The sequence below is a fragment of the Camelus ferus genome, chromosome X (genome assembly GCF_009834535.1).
Source record: "Camelus ferus isolate YT-003-E chromosome X, BCGSAC_Cfer_1.0, whole genome shotgun sequence".
NCBI lineage: Eukaryota > Metazoa > Chordata > Mammalia > Artiodactyla > Camelidae > Camelus > Camelus ferus.
This window is the reverse complement of record NC_045732.1, coordinates 86,729,939-86,744,508: the sequence shown is the minus strand read 5'-3', so window position 1 is coordinate 86,744,508 and position 14,570 is coordinate 86,729,939. Positions and strand designations below refer to the sequence as shown.

The 14,570-nt window shown below is 37.7% G+C and overlaps 1 protein-coding gene across 11 annotated transcripts in view; it reads left to right on the top strand.

The window, feature by feature from the left end:
• ATP11C (ATPase phospholipid transporting 11C) overlaps positions 1 to 14,570 on the top strand; it is a 152,519-nt gene that overhangs the window by 64,918 nt on the left and 73,031 nt on the right. For all 11 annotated transcript variants that reach the window (XM_032474505.1, XM_032474504.1, XM_032474503.1 and 8 more), the window contains 3 exons: positions 5,469 to 5,588; positions 11,715 to 11,804; positions 14,028 to 14,108. In XM_032474505.1, the coding sequence (XP_032330396.1) occupies positions 5,469 to 5,588; positions 11,715 to 11,804; positions 14,028 to 14,108 (291 nt within the window). The remainder of the gene's footprint in view (positions 1 to 5,468; positions 5,589 to 11,714; positions 11,805 to 14,027; positions 14,109 to 14,570) is intronic.

Genomic DNA, 14,570 nt, shown 5'->3' with positions numbered 1-14,570 from the left:
TGATTGTCCCTGGTGAAATTAAACTGCTCAGTGGATCGCATTCAGATAATGCAAGTCTAAGCTAACCCTGAGCTTCCAAACAAGGCATTGTTCTTACCCAAGTTCTTATAGTCACTGCTTTTTCCTAAGCATAGTGCTTGCTGATTTAGGTGTTTTTGTGGTGCTTAATATCCATTTCCTATAGAAGTTTCTTTTCAATTAAATGTGCTACCATTGGATAATGCCTGCTTTGTGTCTAGGGATGTACTTTGGATATTTAGTTGTCTTTTGATCGGATGTTTGAGAGTTTTGGTTGATATAACCATAAATAAGCTTTAAAGGCAAGAAGACAAAATGCCCTGTCTCAGTCTTGCTTTACTACCTCTGGCAAAGGAGACAGCTTGATCACTTAAGAAGATACAGGTAAAGCAAAATCTGGAAAGTGCAATTTTTTAGGCTCATTGTAGAGTTACGACTATAAATTGCATATGAAGATTATTCTTCTTGGCTTCTTATAACGGGATGGGCTTGGAAACCTCACCAATTTGACCGCTGAATACATTGTAGCAACTCTAACCAGGAAGCTTAATATACCGGAGACGGTCCCTGGACTGTGATGCCCTCCTCCCGGCATTCTGCCTTCCACCCTAGTACAGGAGTGCAGAAATTTTGGTAAAATGCTCTTTCTTTCATTTTTGACTTTGGCCTTTTAAAGACTGATTATACTGTTCAAAAATACTACGGCTTCAGAGAGGAAAACGGCTTTGGGGCTGGGAAGTGGAGGATAGTTTTAAATCATTGCCAAATTTTCAGATTATTAATAAGGATTTTTGGTTTATTTTTGAGCACATCAAATCATCCCTCCATATCTGTAGGGGATTGGTTTTAGGATCTTCTGCAGATGTTCAAGTCCCTTGTATAAAACTATGTAGTATTTGCATATAACCTATGCACATCCTCACTTACACTTTAAATCGTCTCTAGATTGTTTATAATACCTAGTACAATGTAAATGCTATGCAAGTAGTTTTTGAGCGCATGACAAATTCAAATTTTGCTTTTTGGCATTTCTGGAAACTCCCTCCACTCACCCCACCCCCCAGTATTTTCAGCCTGAAGTTGCTTGAATCAAAGATGTGGAACCCACCGATAATGAGAGCCAACTGTCCTCTTATTTGCTTTAGTAACACAGAGAGAACAGTCTGATAATCAATAAAAGTGATGCTGTGGTTGTTGGAGATGACATTGGTGATTATTTACTGATAACCCGAGCAGCTTTGCATGTTTGCAGGGCCTGTAGTTTTCATTATCAATGATCTGAATAATTGAAGCGGATTAGCCACAGAATAAATGTTGAAGGAGAATCTCATTTTGTGAGCAGCTTAAAATGGTTGAAGGGGTTGCTATTTGATGGTTATTTGTATTTTTATCCTTTGAAAAGCAAGTTATTTAAATTATTTTAATTACTTTTAAAGTGTAGGATTATGGCTGGCATACTAAGAACTTGTAGGATAAGAGGAATCATTAATTCAAAGAGAGATTCTGTAGCAGTAATTCTCAGCCCCGGCTCTAAATTAGAATTGTCACCTGGGGAGCTTCTAGAAAAATTAAATTAAATATTAAACAAAAGACCCAGGCATTGGTATTATGTTTAAAGCCAGTGTGTGACCAGAATTAAGAACCACTGATCTATGACTAAGTGATAAATTTAAGTCTGCCAACACCTGGAACGGATGGAAGGGTGAGCTCCGTTTCAGAGCCTCTGCCAGCTTTTATAATGACAGTCTTGTATTGAGGTCTCTATTTTCTCTCAGTTCTTATTCAGTCACTGGTCTAGAAGCAATCAAGAAACAAATTATATTTCCAGCAGCTTTCTGTGTTTATGACTGGCAAAGGCGTAGGATTTTAAGATGGTAGTAATTGAATAACAGTACCATTTTATTCTGGTTTTTATTGAGAGACTGTTTTGGTATAAATTACTTTTTTTTAACACAGCATTCAGTTTATACTACAGAGGTATAAATCAAGAGTACAGAAGGGTAATTTTTATCTTGAAGAAGAACATTAAAATGATTTCTCTGCTCATATATTATAAAACTCTTTAATATATTTCCATACTTTTTATTACAGTATATGATAACATTAAAATAGGATTGGTGTCAGCACATTTCAATTTTAATAAATGCTGTCCCTAGGGACATTTGCATGGGAAGCACTTCAACACAGGATGGACTCCTAATGACTTAAAAATTCATTAGGAGGTAGCAAGAATCATACACTCTTACCCCAGACTACATTGTGTACCATCCAGATGGAATTTTTTTTTTTTAATAATTCCTACTTGGAATTTCTCTCCCTTGGCTAAAGCACCTACATTATTCAAAAACACAGGAACTAAAACCACTGTTTTAACACTCTACATTGTCAGCAAGTGGAAAATTACAGTGAATTTACATGAGTTCAGCTTTACCATTTTTATGTGAACCCAAACAAGCGTTATACAGGTGCAGCAAATTCCACCAGAAATTGCGAGTTAATCAGATTTTAGGGTGAAACAGGCATGGAAAAGTCATCTATTTCACTGGACCCCAACCCCAGTCCTCAGGCAGCTCCATACCCAGACCTGCCTGGGCTGAAGAGACTTTGCCCTTTTTTGAAAAATCCCCAGGAGTGGACATTCTACAACTCTTCTCGGGCCCCTATTTCATCATCTGATGGTGATCACTGCCAAGATCCTCCCTCCTCCACAGCTCCTCACCCCAAACCTGCACAGCAATTTCAGTCCATTTTCTCCAGTTTAATGGAGATCGAGGTCATTTAGGCCTGACTCGAAAGGGATCAGAAAGAGATAATGTATGGGGAGGGCTCTTAGTAAAGCTGTAAGTGCTATGCAAATGCAGGGAATTCGGAAAAATACCGTGTGCCTGAAAACCTGTATTATGCTTGTTCCTTGCTTTTGTTCTTTGGAATGCCATTATCTGCCATAGAAGAAGTTGGAGGCAATTCAGAACTGGGGAAGTACTAGTTGAGTTTTGTCTTCAGTTAATCAGTGGCCACTGTTAACTGAGGGGAGTAATCTAGAATGGCAATGTGGGAAACGGCCTGCTTCTCTGGCCCTCTACCTCTTTTCCTTTTTCTCTTCCCCATCTCCATTTGTTGAATGATCTGAGAACTGGCGTGAAAAGATAGCTCTATAGCCACATCTTGCTTGTGTGAAAAACTAAACAACCATATGCATATTAAATTAAATGCTTTAAATTGTAGTGTGTATACAGACTTGACAATTTCTGTACTTCAAATTGGTGCATTATTAGGTTCAGGTCTATTGTAGAGATTACAGTTGTTACGGAAATGACAGGCCAGCCAAGAAACAAGCACCACTTGGAGGGTTGGAGTACTCAGATTTATTACGCCAGCGGGCTCAGAGGGGCTTCTGCTCCGAAGCTCTGAGCACCTCCAAGACGTGCACATAAGGTTTTATAGGGTTAATTACAAGTATGGGGCTATTAGCCAATAAGGTTCAAACAACAAAAAGCAAGGAATCAGTACACTGGAGCTTATCAATTTGGAGCAGATCACGTTACTGACACTTGTTGAGCTTGGATTTAAGAGTTAGCTTGTTAGCCCAGTAAATTGACACTAAACTTCAGATTTATGAGTTAGCCCAGCAGAACTTAGATCAGTAAACCGACACTTATCACACTTAGATTTGTGATTTAGCTCGTTAGCCCAGCTGGGCTTTTCCTTCACACAGTGAGCCAGTAACTTGCAGTAGACCAGGGTAGGGGCAAAGCGAAATGAACTATACTTTTAAGCAGGTGAATTCACTATTTGCAAAATGGTTATTATAGAAAATTTAGTGCTCTTATCAGTAAGCTGTTTCAGACCCTGTATATTATAGTTGCAAACAAAGTCAACCTCTGAATCAAAACTGTATATAGTTTATCTTTACCAACCTGGTAAAGATATTGTTAACTGGTTTCCAGGAACTGAAAATTTCTCTCTTAATCACTGACCCTTAGCAAGTGAAGGACCTTGTACAATCAGTTGTTTTAATGCCTTGTCTTGGGGCAGGCAGGTAAATAGCTAAGTTGTCCAACACTGATTATGTATTGGCTTTTTCCAGATTGCCATAGATTGAATTCCTATAAGCTCCCTTAGACTATGCCAGGGTAGATTTCCAGAAGCTACCCTTTATATACAGCCTAAATCTCTCCTACTTCTCTTTATCTCAATTACTTTTTGATTGATTCTCTATAGATTTTGGAGGAAATACCCCACTAGGTAATTATTTAATAAGCTTAAATGAAAATGGTGAGGCAAGAGGTTTTTCTGTACTTTAGGGTAATTTTTGTTTTTTTAATCTGAAAATTTATTTTCCTTATATCTATTTGAGGTACAAAAATTCAGAATGGAATACATCCAAGCATAGACACTTGGAGAACTTTGCAACCCTTAAGTAATCTTGTTTAAAGTGACTGTTTTGGGGATAGAGAGTTATATCTTTGACTTTTAAATAGATCATTGAAAGGAAGGGAAATCTTTGTGACTGCATACTTAAAAACATTATAGATTGAGGAATTATAATTATCTTTTTAAAAAATAGTAATGGAAATATATAAATGTATATTGGTTTCTATCATACTTGCTTTGACTTAAATACATGGTTGTCTCAAACATAATAATGTAGTATCACCAAAGGAAACTATTCTAAATTTATATAAGAAAATACATGATCCTGATTTAAAATTACAAAATAGAGTGAAGCCTCGGTGAAATAAAGGGTGAGATAAAAATGGAGCTCAACCTTGGAACTTCTCGATTCAGTGAATGTACTTTTAAAAAATATAAAAGGGGCATTAGAGCTACATTGTGTGAAATGGGACTTTTTAACAGTTGGCTCTGAGAGGTCACAAAGACATGTCTTTCCTGAAAAGCCAAAGAATTACAACTTTCCTGTGTTGAAATAATTGATCATTCCACTAATAGAGGCAACCATTCTGCTCCTATCTATTTATAAGCAGTCATTTTGTGTTTAGAAGAAATTTGCATTCTGCTTTCTATTGTCTGGTAAGGAAATTGACATGGTTGTCCTCAATAGTTGTTGTGTAATAAATAAAATATTCCCAGTCTGACCTTTCCTAAGTTGGTGTGTTTCTGTGATGGTGATGTTTGAGATTCTGTGGATGAAAGAAAAATGACTGGCAGTAAAAATGCTGTTTCTCTAAGATACTTACTTCAGTTTAAACATTTTAGAATTGCAGTGATAACCTGAGGACAATCAGCTCAAGCAAAACTTCTGCTAGTAATCTTCACTAAGTCAGCAACTAAGAGCTTAGTGGAGTTTGAATTTCCTAACAAGGTTTTCTCCTCTCCCTGCTACTCTCTCTAGACAATAGCCAAACATGCTTAGACAAGAATTCTGAGCTTGGTAGAAGCATGGAGAAATGTGATGAAAAACTGATTTTTTTCCTCTTTCTCTTGGTCAGTGTGCTGGAGAAGAGAAACGAGTTGGTACACGCACAGTATTCGTTGGCCATCATCCATTTCCAGAAACAGAAGCTTACATTCCACAAAAATTTTGTGATAATAGAATAGTCTCATCTAAGGTAAGTTGGTTTTTTAACTCAGTAGATGTTCATATAGTGAGCCACTTACTTTTGTTTATGTTTCTGTGGAAGCTGGTGCAGGTATATATGCATACCTGAATGTGCACATATACCAACCATAGACCAACTGTGGTAATTATTCCACCAAAAGGCAATTTTTTTTAAAGCATCACTTTGCCTTGTGATATCTGAAAGATTATTTACATGTCTTTGCCTTCCATTATGATTCACAATGCCTGTTGATTATATATATTACTTTAGGCCTTAAAGTATGCTGAAAGTAGGAATTATTTACTTGCCCAAAGCTTCCTGAATTGTCCTTAAGTGGATGGACCAGCTTGTAAATAATTTACATTCTTTGCAAGGTATTATCTTCAAATGACATTCGTATCTCTTTCTGTTCCACGGCAGCGCTTCTCAAATACACGCCTGGGTCCTAAAGGGTATGTTCTGTTCTGTACACTGAACAGTCAAGGGTTCAATCACTGTAGCTGTGTCGCCATTTGACTAATCATCTTACTTTAGCGTTGTGCAGTACTAAGAGGAGTGGCCTGGAAGTCTGAAGACCTGTATTTAAATCCTGACCTGGCCATTTACTAGCTGTGTGACTTTGGCCAGACTAATCTCTCAGTCTGAATGTCCTCACCAGTGAAATGGTGCTGATGTTCCGTATGTGAAAACCTTCTTTGTAGTTCCTAGTACCCACAAGTCATCATTCTACATGTATTAGTTTGCTAATCTCTACCTTCGGCAGACCAGGTGAGGTGCTCAGTGCTAGGTGACTGGCCCACTGCCAGCTCCTGGAGTGTGGCACAGATCTTCATCATTTTCCTCACTTCCTCGTGCAGCCTGGCAAGGCAGATCTAAAATGTTGGTGATAACTGGTTCACTACATGTTGACAAACACTGAGGACCTGAAACACAACATTATACCCTTCCTTTACAAATGTAACATTTTGGTTTACAAATGGACATGTCAGTTCTCTTTGGGTAGTGATGTAGCACAGGTTATGCTTAGCCAGGAGATTACCGTGTAAAAAGTGGGCCAAGGATGGAATGAGTGAAAACCGTGTTGCCTTAATGAGCAGGTCTGTTGACCTAAAGAACACTCTGAGTGTATTTGGATAAAAAGTTTCCTGTTAATCTTTAACCTTATGGCAAAAATTTTATCCTCAGCTAGAAGTTTCCGTACCTGTGCCCAAAATAGTGAATAATCCTTTTACTCAAAATTGTGACCCACCCTGTAGAGTCTAAGAAAATAATCAATAGTAGTCCTTAGACTCAGGATCATAGACTTGTAGAACTGAAACATCCTAAGGTCTCCTTGTTCAACTCGCTGACTTCCCAGATGGAGAAAGCAAACCCAGAGAAGTTAGTGACATGGTCACCAAGCAGGGTTAGTCATAAAGCCAGGAGCAGAACCACTTTATAAGGTCTAGTGGCTCTGAATAAAGAGCCATTTTCACATCCTTGTGCTATTTGGTTCCCCCATCAGTTTTCTCTCTCCTTTCGCATCAAGTAAATTTAACGTACTTTCTAGGGAATTATTGTTTCCCGTAGTGTTTTATGTGGAAGATGGTAAAGTGACACACTGATTGTGAAGTGACTTTTCATTAAACTAGTGATAATCAATTTATTGCAATAAACCTTGCATTTTTACATTTTAAAAGAACATGTAAGAGTACCTTCTTACTAACTAGTATTTAATAAACTTTTTCATATTTTATCTAGCTCCGCTTTTGCCAGTAGACAAAACAATGCAATAGGATATATTTGTTTAAATAGTCAGTAGTTCATGAGCAAATAAAAATTGTTTCTAAACAGATTTGCTTATACAATATATATGTATATGTTTTAGAAACCAGAATAAAGAAGTGAACATTTCTACACTGATAGACTACCACATCTTTATTTCTCTGTAAATATTATATATTTATAGTTTGTCTAGTTAACTTCTTATTAACTGATCTATTTTTCATAAAAGCTCTAGAGCAGAGAAAGAGGAATTGACAGTATACTAACTTCACAAAAAGAATGAAATCTGAATACAGTGAGTAGTTATAAGAGGATAGCATATAGTATAGTTGTAAAGAGCTTCATCCTATAGACAGAACCTGGGTTTGAAGTTAAAGTAAGTCATTTAACCTTCCTGTGCCCCAGTTTTCTTTCTCTTCCCCATCCGTAAAATGGGGATATTGACAGTACTTACCTCATAGGATTGTGATGAGGATGAAATAAAGTAATCCACAGAAAGCATTTAGGCACTGTGCTCGGCATGTAGTAACAACTCGAGAGATGGTAGCTGCTACTATTATTTATGTTTTTGTGATGAGTCCTGCACACCAGAGTGCCCACAGTGCTGGACAGTACTACTGATTTCCTCAGTCGCGTGTGTTCCGAATGTGTGGAGTGACATCACCTCTCTTAAAAGGAGGCCTTCGGGTCCAGTCTGGAGAGGGAAAAAAGTTTCATAATTTGACTTTCTCTTCCTCACATTGACGTTTGGCTGATTGTTTTTGCACCAGAATCTTTTAATTGAAGAAATGTACAATTTCTTGAATATGTTAGCTGCCTTCGAACTTTGTAGCAAGTGTTGATTTCCTTTTTCAACCATTCAGTGATAAAAATGACTTTCTCTGAATTGGGTGCTTTTCGTTTGCTTATTTACAAATGCCATCACTAAGGTCAGTGTAACACTGGGAATAAGTCTTGTTAATGCAGGGAACACTGAAGATAAGCACTTTGACCTATTCTAAGTTTTATTTACTGATAAAATTAGCATTCTTCTCTTCTTTTGGGAACACACATCCTTTCTTTAGAAAAACTTGTTCTCCGTGGCCTTCCTACTCTAGCGCACCCTGCAGGGACCCTGGGGAATCACCAGAATTTTGCAGCTGGTACAAAACTGGAAATCCCCTTCAGTAGCAAAAGGAGCATTGATCGCATCCTGCCAGATCTTTAGAATCTTTAACTTTCATCATATTTCTCTGTTCTACATTTTTTTCCTTTAAAAATCCCAGGCCTCATTTTGAAGGCCCTTCAGTGGGATAAGAATCAGTGAGCTCCACCTAACTCTTTGAAGCTATGCCCAAGGTTAAACTTAGTGCTCCTATGTGAAACAATGTCATAGATTAAAGTCTGAAGCCTAAAACTACACAGCGTTTTCCCTCATTTAAAAAATCAGAACCATCAGTAGAATTTATAGACTGTCTTTGCGTCTTATGGAATTCCTTGAAGGTGCCTTATTTTAGCTAAAGTTACTAAATCCACGTTGATGCAGTAGTGTCTTGGGAACTCCTGTTGTGTCCTGAATTTATAGGAGAAAGAGTGATACTTTGAGAAAAAGAGAAAGTTCTGCTTGACATTGGTAATGAAAATGAAAGTAGAGTCCTATGATGCTCAAAATTAGATTTAATGCTACATCAAGGAGAGTTGAGAATAAAATGAATACAGTAATTTAGCAAAGTGAACAGTTTATTCAGGCTAGAGCTCTGCTTATTTACAACTGGGTGCTTATTTACAACTAATCATAAAGTATAGTTATTTTGTTCCATCACATCCAGATCCTAGTAGTTAGTTAGAAGTCAATGCTCCTTCTGCTAGCTCATTCACAATTGACCGTTAACTTTGTTACTTTAAATAATTACTACTTCAGTTTTTAGCTGTTCCCCCTTTTCTCTTGATATCCAAACACACTGAGAACAAGTTATTTGGAGCTTCATCTTACCAACCAGCATTTTTAAGGCTAAATTGGAATATTTGGGGACTTTAGGTAAAAACAATTAATGTTCCAAAGCCTCCTTTTGTTTAAATTTTTCAGTTTCAACTGAGATTCTCTCCTTTGAATTAGGAAAGTAGTTTATCAAAGTTATAAGATTTTGACTTCAACTTACATTAGGTTGTGAGGGCATGATCCTTAATTTTTCCACATTTGTGTACCAATTATTTAATTCACTATAGGGCAGATGAAAAATGCATTTCATATAGTTGGCATTTTCTTATAGAAACTGTTTTTAAAAATGTTCTAACTGTGAAGGTTGCTTTTTAAGTTTATGGTTGCATGTTAAGATAGTCTACAAGATCCACTTATTGACTACTCTGAGCAAGAATTGACCTATGACCAAAAAAAAAATCTCCATTTTCATCATTGTATATGAAACAAATGCTGTCAATATCTTCTTCCTATGAGTTAAGAGTAACTCTAAGAGTATGTCTGAGAGTCCACTTTTTAGATAGACAAGTCAGTTTAAATAACTTGGTGTATATGGCTTTAATTCAATTTCTGTTTTAGTCATAAAATTCTAAAAAAGTTGGCTTCTCTTGGTCTGCATTGAAATAATGTATGCTATGTTACATTTGTATTATAATGAGATGAAAAGCTTAATTTACTTTTTAGTTAGAGCAGTGAAGGAAAAAATGGCCAACAAATTGTTATCAAAATTTCTTGTATGCCTTCTACATGCCGGACACTGTTCTAGGCACCTGTGGGAAAGGAACTTATGCTCCCTGACCTCTTAATAGCTCGACTTGACACAGGAGAGGAGAGGGCACACATAGCAAAAGTTTACTACAGAGGGAATAACCCGAGTTCCTCAAGGAAGCAGTTCATTTTGTAAGTGAAAACTGTGGTAAACAAACAGTGGGGGCCTAGAAACAGCAACAAAAATGTTCCCTTTTGATGTGTTAACACCCCACAGAGGACTCTAACAGTCCCTAATGCTTGTTTGTTTAATTAAAACCCCTCTACTCAGCGAACAGAAGGTCAACGAGCCGGAAGCTCAGCTGTTAGCCTGTTGTTAAGAGTTGAGCTTGTTGTTTTAGAAACTTGACCTTCAGTTATTGGGACAGTTAAGTGCTGATCTGAACTAAGGCAGCTTCGAAGTGACTGGGTCAGTGGTTTTGATCCTTTTTATTTTTGGTGGGACTCTGAAAACTGCGGACTCTCTTCTCCCAAGTGGTGCACACCCACACCCAATTCTGTACTTCATTTTCAATGGGCTTCCCTGGGGCACTTCTATGAGCCCTGGAGGAAGAACCTTCTCGGTTGGCCGTTGGCTGTAATGCAGCTGCTTTACTGAATATGTTTGCCTCCGTTCATCTTCGTCTTCTTGGGGTTCTCTGAACCTTGAGCCTACAGCCTTTTAAAGAGAATTTAGTAGCAAATGCCCATATATTGTGTCATGCCCTGCAACTTTGGCTTTTCCTTACCTGATTTAATGGACCTCTTCTCACATACGGAGACTAGAGGCTGTTCAAGTATAAATGTAGATCTTTAGGTTGAGAAACATTTCTTTCTTTCTGGTTTCTGATCTTCCTTATTGAGACATCTAGAAAATCCAACTTCCTCTGTTGATTTTTAAATGACCCAGGCTTTGCGCTTAAGGCATCAGTGAGAAAGTCTGTGTGATTTGACACTTGGCCCAAAAGTTCTCTCCTCCTGCCCACGTACAATTTAGCATTGAAACCTTTACCTATTTTATTACCAGTTACCAAAGCCCAGAGTGGTATGTTGCTGACTAAAATGAAAGCCCTCTGTGACCCAGGTTTGTGTGTGACCAGCTGTCACGGAGGTGGGAGGTGGTGAGAGGGACAGAGTTACATCCGTGATGATGATCAAGACTCCAGAGGTCAGCTGAGCCAAAGGAATTAATTTGTTCATTCACTCATCCAACAAATTTATTGTCTACTTTCTGTCAGACACTGTGCTAGATGTTGGGGGGAAAGTAATAAAAAGACAGATGAACAGCCTGCCCTTATAGAACTCATTGCCTATTGAGGGAAAAACTTTAATGAAAAGTACACATGTAAAATGATTCACTGCAACGAGTGTTATCGGGGAAGTACAGACAGATAGGAGAGCACGGAACGAGGAACCTGATTTAGATCAGATCGAGGAAAGCAAAGCTGTGGGACTAGATGGCTCAGTTGCAATGCTCCAAGCGAAACTTCACTCCTGAAAAAAGCGTTTGTATTCTGTCCCTCTAAATGTGCGCTTATTCGAATGTCTGAGATTTGAGTTTTAACATGCTTTCAAAGTATTGTGATACTCTGGAATCACGAGTCATTATCATTAGGATTTTTCAAGTTTCTTTTCTAATAATCTTTTTTTTTCTTCCTCCCTTACAGTATACACTTTGGAATTTCCTCCCAAAGAATCTATTTGAACAGTTTAGAAGAATTGCAAATTTTTATTTTCTCATCATTTTCCTTGTACAGGTAAGAGCAATATTAGAAACTTAATTACTTCAAATAAATTTTCAATCCATATCTAACCTTAAAATGCCCTGTGTTTAAAAAGTTGTTTCAGAATTTATTAGAGTCCGGTTTACTAGAGTACTAACATTACATTTTAAGATATATATATAATTTTATATATTTCTAAAGTAGCAGTTTTACTAGAAAACTTATTGAGTCTTCTTTACTTTTTTAAACACTTTCATGGATTTCATATGTCTTTATTCATCCTAGAAGAGCAAGTATTGTTAAATACAGTGGTATATATTGAAACTGGAAATAGTTCAAATTAAGAGTTTTACTTTGTTAAATGCCAGTTTCAGTTTAATTAGAAATTGATCACTTATCTTCCTGATGATGAGTTTTGCTCTTCCTCATTCATTTACTTTAAGGATGAAATCCTGGTACATTGATCTGCTTCTCTGTATTCTCTACTGGTGTTTTATGTTTTAAATTTTAGACATTTTAAATTGCATCTTCCATCCTTAAGTCTGTTAAAATCTTTCGCTTGCCAAAATTACCCCCTGAAAGTTTTACTACATTAAAGGTACTTTTTTCCTCATTTCATTTTATTAAATAAAGCAGAAACATCCCCATAAAATTGCTCAAATGCCTTGTTGATGTTAAGTGCTTCTGTTTATCCACTTTGAGGCTTTGAGTAAATGGTACTGTAATTGAATTAGGCCTGCAGCTTCAAATCAGTCTGGGTTGTGATATGGGAAAGAGCCAATTCTGATCTTGAATGATGGGGCATTTGAAAAGGAACTCCTAGATCGATGGTAAAATGTCTTACAGAGCAGCACAAAATAAACTACGTAGAGGATTATGGTCACAAGAGGCGGTCTACTTGGCATATAGCACATTTCAGTTCACTTTGGCAAGCACCTACTGTGTGCTGCGCAGTGGTCCAGACACCAAAGATTTCAGCACGTACAATAAGGATTGAAGTATGGCTTTTCTACCCTTAAGGAATTTATTGTCATGGCCAAGACACGTATTCACTTAATTTAATGTGAAAGTCATAAAATTAGCATGAGCAAAATGCTATGGGGATACAGTGGAAGTTAAGATTGTTTTCTACCGAAGAGAAGCCCGAGAAGGCTTCAAAGAGTAGGTGACTTCTGAGTGGAGCCTTGAAGGCTGAGAGGGAGTTTACCTGGTGAAGAATCCAGATTGGTATCTCAGGCTGTGCAAGAAGGCACAGAGCCATGGAAAAGCAGATTGAACTCATGATCCTCTGTCCCTCAAATCTGATTCTCTTTCAGGATTTCCTGTTTCAGCGAATGACAATACCACCTACATAGCCATGTTAATCAGATACTTGGAAGACATCTCTAATCACCCCTTATGAGAAATTCCTTACCAGCCCTGCCATTTTTACCTCTTAAATATCTCTGGAACTTCTTTCTATATCTGCTGCTACCACCCTTGTCTAATCCATCATCTTTTGCCTGGATTCCTGCAGTAGCATCCTCAATGGACTGCCTAGCTCCACTTTTGTTCCCTTCCATTTCTTTTTCCATAAGGCATGTGGTTCTGTTCACATGACCTCTCCCTGAATAAAAGCTTCAATTATTTCCCACTGTTTGTGGGACAAAGACTGAACTTTAGCCTGGAGAGCTGTGCTTGGTCTGGCCCCTGTCTCCCTCTCCTGCCCTGTCTCCACCACACTCTGTCTTGCCCTGGGCCTCCTTTATTTCCTTACAGGTGCCACACTCCCTCCTACCACAGAGACTCTGTATACACTATTCACTGGGCCTGGAAACCCCTCCCTCCCAACTAGTTAACTTCTATTTACTCTTCACATCTCAGCGTCTCACTCGTTTTAGTATCTGGTTTTTATTGTAAGCTGCCAGCTATATGAGGGCAGGGACTTTTCTCCATCTTGCTTAAAATAAAGCAGCATCTCTAAGAGCCTGGCTCATAATAGCACAAAGGCTGACAGACTGGTACTCAACAAATAGATGGTAAATGAATGGATATGTTTCAGTTAATCCAAGCTGGGATGAAAACTAAGCCTAAGTTTAGAACTATTTTCTTTAACTTCTATGTGGATTACTTTTGTTTCAATGAACGTTAACATTCACTCTGCTACTGGAGCATGTTTTGTCTGCATTTCTGTCTGAAATGTTTGCAGCATGTAAGTGCTGCATCTGAGTTAGTGGCTTATTTTCATTTCACTTTCAATTTAATTTCTTTACCTAGGTCACAGTAGACACACCAACTAGCCCAGTTACCAGTGGACTTCCACTTTTTTTTGTTATAACTGTTACAGCCATCAAACAGGTAAATTTCTAATCCAGTTTCTAATTTACAGTTATGCTTGCATCTCAGTCCTGTCTGGTTTGAATTTCATTGTCAAGGCTCTTTTTTCATATTTGTTTAGAGTCAGTGTCCTTAATGGATTTAATTTAGATTTGGTTCTCATTGAAAACCTATTAAAATGATTGTAAGGTATATCTTTAATTTCTTTGCTCCTTTCCTCCTCAATATTTGTGTCTGGGATACAACCCTAAAAGAAGAGTAGTTGGAAGGTACAGCTCAGTAGGGAAATGGGAAGCGAATTTTTAACATGCGTTATATTTTTCAGCGTGCTGTGTCTGTCTGGAAAATTCCCATTATAGCGGACTTTCTTTACTGTTGCCTATAGCAGAGAACTCAAGAGCATAAAGACTTTTATTTTGTTGACTTTCCTGGTGCTGCTGAAGGGTGTGGTGGGTGGAGGAGACTTGATTCTTGTTTCTTGTC